At 40.5% G+C, this 14,276-nt stretch overlaps 4 gene segments (V, D, J or C); 2 read left to right on the forward strand and 2 right to left on the reverse strand.

Annotated features, from left to right (window-relative positions):
• Positions 1–2,005: 2,005 nt before the first annotated feature.
• LOC118233628 lies at positions 2,006–5,173 on the reverse strand. The segment is given in 3 exon segments: positions 2,006–2,591; positions 3,845–3,922; positions 5,032–5,173. Coding segments are annotated over 3 exon segments (540 nt in total).
• Positions 5,174–5,496: 323 nt separating this feature from the next.
• On the forward strand, positions 5,497–6,142 carry LOC118233541. The segment is given in 2 exon segments: positions 5,497–5,532; positions 5,716–6,142. Coding segments are annotated over 2 exon segments (348 nt in total).
• Positions 6,143–7,761: 1,619 nt separating this feature from the next.
• On the forward strand, positions 7,762–9,063 carry LOC118233629. The segment is given in 3 exon segments: positions 7,762–7,796; positions 7,977–8,255; positions 9,041–9,063. Coding segments are annotated over 3 exon segments (324 nt in total).
• A 1,866-nt stretch (positions 9,064–10,929) lies between these two features.
• LOC118233630 lies at positions 10,930–13,565 on the reverse strand. The segment is given in 2 exon segments: positions 10,930–11,249; positions 13,556–13,565. Coding segments are annotated over 2 exon segments (330 nt in total).
• Positions 13,566–14,276: the final 711 nt, after the last annotated feature.

Raw genomic sequence — 14,276 nt, forward strand, 5'->3', positions numbered from 1 at the left:
AAATAACATGCAGTAACTGCAAAACCTTATTTCATTATTTCGTTCAGAGATTGAAGAATAACGTGAAATAGGAATTGATGACAGCATTATATGTATCATGTGATTTCAAAGATGACTTGTAATTGGTTGGTTGCTGGTCCAAATTCAAAGTTCTTGGGCTTTCTAGGCAGTCATTAAATGAAACCAGTAAGCATGTATGCAGCCTCCTGAATTTTGTCTACCACGGTAGTAGTTTGAAATCAATGTGAGTCCTGTTCTTAAATCTAATTTACATATGTGTACAGTTCGTGAAGGTAATAATCTGACTGTAATTATGTTCAGTTGTCTGTCAGCCTTCTGTCACTTTAGAGCTTACACTGACATAATGAAATATATGTTCATACATATGCTTACATTTAGGCAAAAGAATTGCTGATACATTTTCCATTGACATTTTATGTTAAGAGGGGGGCATGTTTCTGTATTAAGAAGTCAAACTGTTTGAATCACCCTACCAGCATGGAAAAGACTACTGTGTGAATTCGACACTGCATTTCTTTTATTATCCACTCATCAACTCATCAAAGATGAATCTGCTGCACAGTAACTGCCTTCCGTCTAATAAACCTCTCTGCTCTCACAGGAATGCCTTCTGTGCCGACATTGATGTTTTTTACGGAAAAACACGTACTCAAAGCAGCATCCTCAACAAACCTTTTCAATATGCAATGTGCTGTACGTGCATATTAGAGAAGTGGAGCATATATGATTAAATCTTTCACTTAAAATCATCATTGAAACATTAAAACAACTAATACAGAACTCAATGGCATGCCAATGACATATTCATATAATAAATATGATATTTTACCTGAAAGATTTGTACAATGTAAAATGCAGATGGAATATTTCATTATTAAATTAAAGTTTATTAATTATTATAACTTACCATTAATCAATTTATGTGTATTTAATCTTTGTGTTTAATTGTAAACCATAATTTTTGATTAATTTCTTGTCTTTATGAATAATATGGACCTTTCACTTGAATGTAATGTTGAATTCTTTGATTGTATTTTGTTTATGATTCTTCAGCTGTGATGTTATGCTTGGTTTTATGTACTACCACAACATGGTCCTGTATAGATGAAATAAGGATATATGTTGTGAATATAAATTCACTCAGCTATGAAATCCCAAATCTTAGATTCTGAAATTCATGCTAAGGCAGGCTCAACCCCCTCCCTTACTCACCTCACTACAGAAATGACTCCTCCACCTCCTCATGCTCAAGCAGCTGTCTCAGTGGTGGGGTATTTTGGGCTGAGAAACTGCAAGCTGTGGGGGTGAAACTCAGATTTGCATATGCAGGGCGGGGCAGGCTGGTTCTGCTGTCCCTCAGTGGGACTGACTCAATCTGGGAATAGAGCAGCACTGTGGCCAGGTGTCTGGGCTGTCCCCAGGGGGTTAGTGTGAGCAGAGCACACATCCTGCTGCACAGAACTGCACTGAGCGCGCTCACACATCACTGCTCCTCTCAGCAGGCCTCCAGAGCTGGTACTGCCCCTCCTTAACTGATTCCAGATCAGTTATTTCACACACAACCTCTCATCACCACCATCTAGCCTCTGTCTCAATCCCCTATAAATTGGTATATAGTAATTTTTGTAATTAATTATAATTGTATTTTCCATGAAAAAAAAGAGAAAACTCATGTAATATTTCTTAGTGGTTTCTCAATACATTTGTGTCAAATATACTGTACAGACAGGAATGAAAACCTATGTAGAATTAAATCATTGACTCAATAAATAATATATATTCTTTTTCAATTAATACAAAGTTTAATTTTTATTATCTTATTTGAATTCTTGGGAGTATTCCAAAAGTATTTCAGTGGCAAGAACGTAATTGTGATTTAATCAGAGTGAGGGCTGGCCTCTTGGTGGAATCACTACAGATTTTGCACAAAAACAACAGGATCACAAAAGTCTATTTTTTATAATAACAGCCAGTAAAACAATAACTTTTCAAAGAATCTTTATTATTTCGATGACGTTTATCTAACAGCTATTGCCAAAATCACATAAACACAAATAAGAAGGCAGGTATGCATATTTGTTGAGGACACAAGCAGAGCACATGTGAGACATTAGCAGTGAAAGCTCAGGCTGGAGGAAGGATTCACACACAGGCCCAGCTCAGTGTGCAGCAGTAAGGAGCAGAGAGGCTGAGAGCAGAGCAGGGCAAACACAGTGTGATCAGAGTGTGTGAGCTGGGCCTGCACCCGCCCTACTCAGCACAGTCAGCTCTCCTCAGTGTCTGAGGGGGGGCAGACTGGGAGCCCTTTGTGGCCTCACAGGTCAGTGACCCCGCCTTCATCCAGTCATCCGCACTGAGAGTCAGGGAGCTGCTCCAGCTGTACAGGCCGTCCTTCCCCAGGACCCCGGCGCTCCCGGCCACGCCCGAGCTCCTACTGGTACCGTCCACTTTCCAGCGCAGAGTCCAGTCTGACGGGAAGCCCTTGTTGGCCAGACACACCAGTGTGGCCTTCCCCTGCTTCACCTCCACATTGGAGGGGGGCAGGACTGTGAGGGCGGGGACTGTGTCACCTGGGAGACACGGCAGAGACAGTGAGGTCAGACAGTGGACACGCATCCCCCCCAACCCCCATGTGTCAATCATTCTGTCCTTGAAATGAGACTGAGACGTGAAATGTCATACAGAAGTTATCACTTACAACTAATTTGGAATGTCTGAAGAGACTTTATTCGCATTTGCTTTATATTCTACAATATAAAGTACATTGACATTATTAAAGGTTCTGTCTGCATGCATTCCATTATTATCAATTCGTGACGGTAGTACTTAACAATGATAAAATTCTTCATCACAACCAGAACTGCTTCTAGTGCAGTACTTTCAATTTACTCCACTTTTGCAGCTTGAACTGTCGATTATTTCAGTAGCCTACCATAGACCCAATACAATACGCAGAACGTCTTGCAAAAGAATGGATACATAACGATGTTCACGCTGAAAACCTAGGATTGAACCACGAGGATCCCGTTGTGTTCCTTCACGTGTATGAACTGAACGCGCACTCCGACAGCAAGAAACAATTTTCATGAAACTTTTTAATTAAGTTTTCAACAGAATGACCCATTTGGTAAATATTTTCATTGCACTGGAAATTCCTGGCTTTTTTAAAATCAAAAATATAAACATAATATACCGTACACTAGAGAATGTTATGACATCGGACTACAGAACATAAGTCTGTAATGTAACAAAATTTTTCATATAATAAATTAAAATAAACAAAATCTGAATGAATAAAACGATCAGATTTCATAACCAACAGAAACGACAAAGTGTATGAAGTAGGCTATGATCCAATTTAATTTTAAAGTGTGAAAAATAAATAACTGAATAAAACATTTAATTTTTTTATATTTAGTGTTAGGTGGACAACACTATGTTATTCCACATTTCTGAGAAAGAGATTGTCATTTTGCAGACTGTGCCATAAATTACATTTTCCTACAGAGTGATCCTGCCGACGGCAAGGGAGCCAATGCAATATAATTTAGTTCACCTAGAGCGCAAAATAGAAAGTTATTGCAGTACGGTCATCTAAACATCAACAGGCCTACGATAAAGACAAACTGCCTGAAGTCAAAATGGGCTAGAATAAAAAAGTATTTGACATCATTTGACAATCTGACTAACATTTCAGTTTTTCATTCACGCATCTCCAGAATTACAATTTTGATTCACGACATCGAACGTCGGAAAATTACAGCATATTAAAAAAAGAACGCGAAAACATCAACAGTAAAAGATGTGGAAGAGAATTACTTACGTCCAACTGACAGTTTTGTGCCGCCACCGAAAGTGTACCACAGTGATACAGACTCATTCACGCGCCGTACAAAAACCTCTCACTCTACAGACACAGCCGACCGTTGGCTTTTCCATTCTTTACGACTTCACGCAGCTTTTCAAATGTATCAACGATTCGCTTGTAAAAAAAATAGTTGCACGTACTTGGATTTGTATGTATCCGACGCAAATGTATAGTAGTCAGTTGAGCTTTCCACATGCATATCTTTTATTTTATCTCTAGCCCAACGACTGATTCAGCCGGCAGAAAATAGAATGTGGAATGTAAAATGCAAACAACCCGCAGAAACGTAATGTAAAATGAATGTAATAAAACAGATAGAATCTTCTAATATTTCTGCAGAAAATGTTGAAAAGCCTTGTTTGTATAGCCACTTACTGCCAACTTCCAGTTTGGTCCCGCCACCGAAAGTCCACCACAGTGATTCAGTCTGATTAACTGGCTGTACAAAAACCTGCCTGTTGTGCACACTGTTGATCCGTCAGACATGTGTAACCTTAGGAAGTCCCCTGCTGGAGAATCGTGGAACGACAATGAAGATGATGTTATGAAAGCTTATCAACGAAAGTCGTTTCGGTGTACGAGTCATCAATATTAAATATGTTTCAAAATACATTCTGTGACAAATGCTCTTCGATTCAGGTGAAATGATAAATGATTTGACGGTGACAGGTGTAGTAGCGCGAGATGAGCAGAGGAGCGCTGTTCACCGCCTCTTTGGAAAGCGTAATAGATTCCTGCAATCGTCGAATCCCAGAGGAATTCAGTGCCATGGACAGCCATAACTGTATTCATTCAACCTTTTTTAATTTGTATTTTTCTTAGTCTTCAGACCTCATTTTTAACACAACTTAAACAGAAAACATTCTTGATACCATGGCCACTTTAACTTAATTTAGAGTTTTGTCTTGATCAGTGCCGTTTCTACCCCAGGGATAAGAAGACTGATGTGAAAGTGGAAGTTTCAATCTTGTGTCACTGACAGATCCCAGTCAGTTAAAGTAAACAATGAGACCTCTGTGTATTCCTTGACTCTGTGTGTGCTCAGCTGGGAGACACAGGCTTGGGTCAGCATCTGTGGGGACGATCACACAGCACTAGTGAAGCAGTCCCAGAGTGAAGTCCCCAGGATCTGGGCAGTGGACCTTTTATCTGGCGGTGGGGAGCCTCTATGTGCTGCAGCTGGAGCCGCTCCTGGAAGACAGGCTGCTCCCAGGTGTTGGATAGTTGCTGTAGCTCCAGGGCCCTGGCTGGGCTGATCCACTCTGGCCTGCGGCTGCTGTCCATGGTCCTGCACACACCGGGGATCAGGAGAGGTGACTGGAGAGAGAGAGAAAACAAGCACAGCTGGGTGAGGCACCCAGTCTCTGGATGACAATGGGTTAAAACAGCAGTGAATAGTGCACGTGTCCCAGCCCTCTACAGACCCACTGCTGTTCACACATCAGAGCTCCTCTAACTGTGTGTGACAGGGTTTGTATAGAGGAAGAGGCTTTGCATACCTGTCCTGCTTCACTGCTCCACACACATTAAGACCCCCAGTATTGCTCAGTGACTGTCCAGTCCTTTCACAGACACTGACACAGGCAGCATTATGAAGGTGTCAAATGTTTTTCTGCTGGTGATGCTGGGACTCCTTGTACAAGGTGAGATAGACAACTCTGTTTTAACTAGGGATTTTGTTATGATTTACCATTCAATTTCTTACATTTAACAATACAACTGTTTTCTCAACAATGCCATTATAGTCTAGTAAAACTGACCAGAATAATACAGTGTTCGACAAAAGTAATTTGCACTGAGATACATTTCCATAATTTGTTTTTCAGAATCAATGGCAGATATAGTTCTGACTCAGGATCCAGCAGCTCAGTCTGTTCAGCTGGGAGACACTGTCTCTATCAGCTGTACAGTCAGTCAGAGCGTTTACAATGGCTACTACCTCAGCTGGTACCTGCAAAACCCTGGTCAGGCTCCTAAACTTCTGATTTATGCTGCCACAAGTCGCCAGTCTGGGATTCCTGATCGTTTCAGTGGGAGTGGATCTGGGACTCAGTTTACACTGAAAATCACTGGAGTCCAGGCTGAAGATGCAGGAGATTATTACTGTGAGGGTGCTCATTATATCAGTAGTAGCTGGGTGTTCACACAGTGATACAGAGCCGTACAAAAACCTCCCTCAGTCAGACTGCACAGAGACTGCACTGCTGCAGCTGGGACCGACTGCAGGTGCTGAGTGGGGAAGCACTGATCTGGGACAGCAGCACTACCAGCTGGGCTGTAGGGGGCGAGAATGATCCACCACCCTCAATGCACACCTCTCTGTACTGAAGAGGAGCTGCTCTGTGTCACACACAGAACCCATAGCAGAGCTGCTGCTGAAACACACACACACTACTGTACCACAACATCACAGGAAACACAGAGTATATCGGCTCACAAGCCGCAATCATCACCATATTGCTCCTGAGTTCCACCAAATGCAGAGGATGTGTACTTTCTCCCAGAGGGGGAATGAGTGGGGTTTCAAATTAATTGCTTCCAGAAAGCTATTATGAGTATGTATTCAGTTCATTCATGATGATTTATTATTAATGGTGCATCTATTCTGGTGGAATCCTCGTTTCATCACAGCTGTGCTGGACTAAATCACAGTCTCAGATTTGACTGTTTTCTGAGATATAATGTTTTTGATTTCGCTGATCATCATTTTTGTAATAATCAGTGAAAATGGTCATGGTGCAATTTTGTGACTCAAATGAGTGATTCCAAAGCATTGCCTTCGGATTTTACGAAGCATAATAATAGCAAATATCATTATTATTTATCACCCTTTAAGCATTTTCTTACATCATACAAAACAACATGAATAAAATTCATTGAAAAAGTCACTTGTTATTAGACAGGGGATTTTTTTTTTTAATTTAAGGGACATGAAGGAGTTGCACATGCATCCATCATATTTCAGGCATGGATTAGGTATTGGATTAACAAAACCAGAACATGTGTAGTTCAGTGAACAAACGTAGCATTGTGTGCCTAGAATTTTCAAACAGAGGGAATGTAAAACCAGCAAACATGTCTGATTCACACAGAATTAAAATCATGAATACCAGTAAAGCAGTCACCCTCAGTGGGGTACCTCACCTTATTCAGAAGAGATGAGGGTGATCTGCATGTGTAACTACAGGACACATAAGGGCTCTTACACACACCATACAGACAGTGAATACTGCATCACTCCCTTTGTAAACCCATTGAGTTACTGCTGTAATCTTGTGAAAGAAATGTAATGATATAGCTGAAAGATGAAGGAGGAACATGAAATGTGCATTGATGTAGCATTATTTATCATGCAATTTAAAAACTGAGAATGAGATAAATCAGGAAACATTCAAAATAATATTGTATTTCAGTTTTCATTAATTCCAGATGGATATACTTCAACTGAATAATTCAAAGCGCCTAACTGATGTCCTTGACTTTCTGATCTCCCATAAAGAAACTGCAATACTAACATGCAATGTGAATTTATTCAACACATATTTTATACAATGTTGAGACATAATCAGCAAGCCTTTTTTCACCAGTTATTTGTCTGAAATCATACATTACAATGCCACAAACAGTAAGACTGACATTTAAACATTTAACAGGGTAAAAACAGCACGTGTTCCAGCCCTCTACAGACCCACTGCTGTTCACACATCAGAGCTCCTCTAACTGTGTGTGACAGGATTTGTATAGAGGAAGGGGCTTTGCATACCTGTCCTGCCTCACAGCTCCACACACTTTAAGACCCCCAGTGCTGATCAGTGACTGTCCAGTCCTTTCACAGACACTGACACAGGCAGCATTATGATGATGTCAAACTTTTTACTGCTGGTGATGCTGGGACTCCTTGTACAAGGTGAGAAAGACAGAACTATTTTAACTTGAGGTTTTAGTTATAGTTCACATTTTTGTTTTTTCTTTTCACAAAACAACTGTTTTGAAGCAAGTTGCCATTACAGACGAGCCAAATTTACCAGAATACTGCAAATTACTAAATAACAATGTGCATTGACATCCATTTCCGTTTCTTTTTCAGAATCAATGGCAGATATAGTCCTGACTCAGGCTCCAACAGCTCGGTCTGTTCAGCTGGGAGACACTGTCTCTATTAGCTGTACGGTCAGTCAGAGTGTTCTCGGTGGCAGCTACCTCAGCTGGTACCAGCAGAAACCTGGTCAGGCTCCTAAACTTCTGATTTATCTTGCCACAAGTCGCCAGTCTGGGATTCCTGATCGTTTCAGTGGGAGTGGATCTGGGACTCAGTTTACACTGAAAATCACTGGAGTCCAGGCTGAAGATGCAGGAGATTATTACTGTCAGAGTATTCACTACATCAACAGTAAATATATATTCACACAGTGATACAGAGCCGTACAAAAACCTCCCTCACTCAGACTGCACAAAGACTGCACTGCTGCAGCTGGGACCTACTGCAGGTGCTAAGGGGGGAGGCACTAATCTGGGACATATTGCCAGTGGACCAGTAGGGGGCGACAATGAGCTTCTGCCCTAAATTTATTCCTCTCTGTACTGAAGAGGAGCTACTCTGTGTCATGCACAGAACCCATAGCAGAGCTGCTGCTGAACCAAACACACTACTGTACCACAGCATCACAGGAAACACGTAGTATATCAACTCACAAGGAGCAATGATCACCTGGAGTTCACCCTAAGCAGAGGATGTGTACTTTCTCCTAAAGGAGGAATGAGTGGGATTTCAAATGAACTGCTGTCTGAAGGGTATTTTGAGTTACATACATTAGAGTTTATGTAATTAATGGTGTTTCTGTTCAGATGGGATCCTGGTGACATCTCAGCCACGATGCACTGAATCGCAGAATTTATTATTTTCTGCGACAGTATTTCTTTGATTGGCACAATCATCTTTTTTTTTCAAAAAAAAAAAAGTTTCAAATTTTCTCGTTAGTTATTCAATTTAAACACAACTTTGCATGATACAGCATGGACAGAATTCCATAACAAGCTCCCATATTATTAAATTAGATCATTTTAAACTCAAAAGATATCAATGCATTCATTTTGAATTGATATCCCTTGAGCTTAATGTTTTCAATTGCACAGACATCCATTATATTTCAGGCATGGAGTCAGTACAGGGTTAGTATTACCAAAACCTGTTTGTGGTTGCTGAATAAATGCAGCATTGTGTATCTGGAAATATGAAGGATGGAATATATAAAAGTGTAAGAAAACCCCTCAGATACCCGTCAAGTGTCAGGTCACCAACTGTAAGAGACCCCTCTGATGCACCAAACAGCAGAAGTATCTGAGTGGAGAAGAAATGCGTGCAGTCTTACCTGCTGCTGCATGGAACAGGACTAATTTAATATTATTTCAATTATTTAACTACAAAATTATGTTTTAACCCATAACTTAATAGTTATGGAGACTTCTTTTTATCCATTCGAGAAGTGGAACAGATACAATTAAAATTTTCACTCCATGATATGACAAGGAAACACAAAATGACTAAAACACTCCTTGAAGTCACTGAAAATTTTTAAAAATGCAGAAAATACTATTTTTTCGACAATCTTTGGAGAATGTGAAATACAAATATAAATTGTAATCATCAAATTTTTGTAAGAATATGTTGTTTTTTAAATATTTATGAATTGAGAATGCATTTTTCTTTACTTTATTCATCATTGCATTTAAAATGAAAGCATAATTATTACTTGGCTGCTTATCTTCATTTAAAAAATATTTTCTCACTTGATTGCACAATTGAATTTTTAGATTTCGCTGTATTTATGATTATAGACACTTTAAGTTTTCTTATATTGCGATACTTAAAATTTAAGTATCACATTATTTTTTTGCACAGATAAGTAAGGGTGCAAGTTCCCTCAGATGTGAAATCTCTAATCTGAGATTCACACTAAGGCAGACGTAAGGTACACACACATCCTATTTTTAGCTAACTATGAAAATGAGCCCTCTACCTCCTCATGCTCAAACAGCTGTCTCAGTGGTGGGGTATTTTGGGCTGAGAAACTGCAAGCTGTGGGGGTGAAACTCAGATTTGCATATGCAGGGCGGGGCTGGTTCTGCTGTCCCTCAGTGGGACTGACTCAATCTGGGAATAGAGCAGCACTGTGGCCAGGTGTCTGGGCCGTCCCCAGGGGGTTAGTGTAAGCAGAACACACATCCTGCTGCACAGAACTGCACTGAGCACGCTCACACATCACTGCTCCTCTCAGCAGGCCTCCAGAGCTGGGACTGCCCCTCCTTAACTGATTCCAGATCAGTTATTTCACACACAACCGCTCATCACCTCCATCTGGTCTCTGTCAGAGTCTCCTATAAATTGGTATATAGTAATTTCGTAATTAATTATAATTGTATTTTTCATGAAAAGAAAACTTGTGTAATATTTCTTAGTGGTTTCTCAATAAATTTTAGCTTTATTTTATTTTATGTGTCAAATATACTGTACAGACAGGAATGGAAACCTATTTATAATTAAACCACTGACTCAATAAATAAGATATATTCTATTTCAATTAACACAAAAAGTTCTATTATTATTATCTTATTTGAATTATTGGGAGTATTCCAAAAGTATTTCAGTGGCAAGAACATAATTGTGATTTCATCAGAGTGAGGGCTGGCCTTTTGGTGGAATCACTACAGATTTTGCACAAAAACACCAGAAGCACAAATGTCTATTTTTTATAATAACAGGCAGTAAAACAATATCTTTTCAAAGGATCTTTATTATTTCAATGGTTTTTATCTAACAGCTATTGCCAAAATCACACAAACACAAATAAGAAGGCAGGTATGCGTATTTGTTGAGGACACAAGCAGAGCACATGTGAGACATTAGCAGTGACAGCTCAGGCTGGAGGAAGGATTCACACACAGGCCCAGCTCAGTGTGCAGCAGTAAGGAGCAGAGAGGCTGAGAGCAGAGCAGGGTAAACACACTGTGATCAGAGTGTGTGAGCTGGGCCTGCACCCGCCCTACTCAGCACAGTCAGCTCTCCTCAGTGTCTGAGGGGGGGCAGCCTGGGAGCCCTTTGTGGCCTCACAGGTCAGTGACCCCGCCTTCATCCAGTCGTCCGCACTGAGAGTCAGGGAGCTGCTCCAGCTGTACAGGCCGTCCTTCCCCAGGACCCCGGCGCTCCCAGCCACGCCCGAGCTCCTACTGGTACCGTCCACTTTCCAGCGCAGAGTCCAGTCTGACGGGAAGCCCTTGTTGGCCAGACACACCAGTGTGGCCTTCCCCTGCTTCACCTCCACACTGGAGGGGGGCAAGACTGTGAGGGCGGGGACTGTGTCACCTGGGAAACAGGGCAGAGACAGTGAGGTCAGACAGTGGACATCCCCCCCCCCCCCCCCCCCCCCACGTGTCAATCATTCTGTCCTTAAAATGAGACTGAGACGTGAGATGTAATACAGAAGTTATCACTTACAACTAATTTGGAATGTCTGAAGGGACTTTATTCCCATTTGCTTCATATTCTACAATATAAAGTACATTGACATTATTAAAGGTTCTGTCTGCATGCATTCCATTATTATCAGATCGTGACGGTAGTACTTAACAATGATAAAATTCTTCATCACAACCAGAACTGCTTCTAGTGCACTACTTTCAATTTACTCCACTTTTGCAGCTTGAACTGTCGATTATTTCAGTAGCCTACCATAGACCCAATACAATACGCAGCGTCTTGCAAGAATGGATACATAATGATATTCACGCTGAAAACATATAGAATGAACCACCAGGTTCCCGTTGTGTTCCTTCACGTGTATGAACTGAACGCGCACTCCGACAGCAAGAAACTATTTTCATAGAACTTTTACATTAAGTCTTCAAAAGAATGACCCATTTGGTAAATATTTTCATTGCATTGGAAATTCCTCGCTTTTTAAAAAAAATCAAAAATATAAACATAATATACCGTAGACTAGAGAATGTTATGACATCAGAACATAAGTCTGTAATGCAACACAATTTTTAATATAATAATGCGATCGCAAATAAACATTAAAATAAACTAAATCTGAATGAATAAAACGATCGGATTTCATAAGCAACACAAACGACAAAGTGTATCAAGTAGGCTATGATCCAATTTCATTTTGAAGTGTGAAAAATAAATAACTCTGATTAAATCATTTCAATTTTTTATATTTAGTGTTAGGTGGACAACACTATTTTATTCCACATGTCTGAGAAAGAGATTTTTTCGTTTTGCTCACTGCTCCCCACACTTTAAGACCCCCTGTACTGATCGGTGACTGTCCAGTCCTTTCACAGACACTGACACAGGCAGCATTATGATGATGTCAAATATTTTACTGCTGGTGATGCTGGGACTCTTTGCTCAGGGTGAGATTGACGGATCCATTTTAACTTTGAATTTTCGTCATGCTATATTTTATTTCTTTACTTTTAACAATGCAACTGTGTTCACAGCATTTGTCATTAATGTCCAGTTTACCAGAATATTGCACAGTGTTTGAGAATATTAATGTGCTTTGACATCCATTTCCATGTTTTGTTTTTCAGAATCAATGGCAGATATAGTTCTGACTCAGGATCCAACAGCTCGTTCTGCCCAGCTGGGGGGACACTGTCTCTATTAGCTGTACAGTCAGTCAGAGCGTTCTCAGTGGCAACTACCTCCACTGGTACCAGCAGAAACCTGGTCAGGCTCCTAAACTTCTGATTTATCGTGCCACAACTCGCCAGTCTGGGATTCCCGATCGTTTCAGTGGGAGTGGATCTGGGACTCAGTTTACACTGAAAATCACTGGAGTCCAGGCTGAAGATGCAGGAGATTATTACTGTCAGCAGGGTTATAGCTACCCGCTCACACAGTGATACAGAACAGAACAGTACAGAAACCTCCCTCGGGCAGACTGCACAGAGACTGCACTGCTGCAGCTGGGACCTACTGCAGGTGCTGAGGGGGGAGGCACTGATTCGGCTCTGCTCAAATTCTGAGCTGTTTTGTGCAATTATAACTCTCATATTCTAATTTTTAAGTTTCTCTAAATGTTAATGTGAGCATATACAAAACTTCCATCGTAAGATCTATTAATTTTATAAGCATAAACCCTTCATTGATGGTATACTCTTGAGATACTGGAAGTGGTCAGAATCAATTTGCTTAATTTCTTATGAAACAGAAATAGGAAAGAGGACCCTACCTGCACTTTGTAAACACAAGGAAAATATGCACAGATTTAACAATAGACAGAAATGGTGAAATGCAATTCAATTTCATTTACTAGACCAAAGGTGGGGCTCAATGCACACATATGAAATATCTTGAATGTAATGTTTTTTTTTTTATTTTTTGTTTTTTTTTTATTTTTTACATATTTGAGGTTTTTCCAGGGGCAAATTATAATTAAGGATCGAAATAGATTTTTTGCACACTGGTCAATGTTCCCTTAATTTCGATGATGAGACCCAGCAACATTCTAGGATAATTCATGTCCTGTAGTTGCACAGCATCTTTGGAAATTAATACGGAATTCCAATGAGCTACCGGCTACAGGGCATTCAGTGATGAGAGTGGCTCTCACACCCCCCAGCAGTGTTCCTCCTGCTCTTTCCCAAACTCCATACTCAGCTCCATCTTTAGCACTGTCTTCACTTTCACGCTTGGTTGTGATTAAACTGATACATCATAGGAAATCTCGCTCATTCATTTGCATGGATGTGAGGGTTGTGAGGGTTGTGAGCAAAAGCATTTTTTCTTAAGTATCGTCATGATTTACAATAGGAGGAATTTTCTTACTTACCGAAGACTCATTTAAGTATAATTATGGCCAAATTTGAATAAGTAATGCAGGACTGACCTTGTGATTCCTTCCAAATTTTCAAGTAATCAGCATTCTGTGGCTGTTGAGGACACCACTGTGAGTTGAACTTCTATGCGTGGCACAAGCTGCCATTACACTGCGTGACCACAGAGAGGAGACAGAGTGCTGTTTTGCTGCTGATATTAAAGCACAACAATATAATAAGGGAGAGGAAACTACAGGGACCTGTTTCATAAAGCAGGATTACTGAGTTAGCTGGATAAGTGCACTGAGTAAAACCCAGAACCATCCAAAATATGGCACATGGTCTGAAGTAATTAGAGCTGTTCCGGGTTTTACTCAGCACAGTTACCCAACTAACTCAGTAACCCTTCTTTGTGAAAAAAACCCCAGGCTGGTATTACATTTAGACCTAACCGGTGCAGTCTAAAGCAGCCCCACAATACAGTAGTCTGTCTATATTAGCTGAACAGGATGTATACTTCCCCTGTACATCTAAGTAAGTGATCTGCAGTGGGGGAAAG

This window comes from Anguilla anguilla, chromosome 8 (genome assembly GCF_013347855.1).
Source record: "Anguilla anguilla isolate fAngAng1 chromosome 8, fAngAng1.pri, whole genome shotgun sequence".
NCBI lineage: Eukaryota > Metazoa > Chordata > Actinopteri > Anguilliformes > Anguillidae > Anguilla > Anguilla anguilla.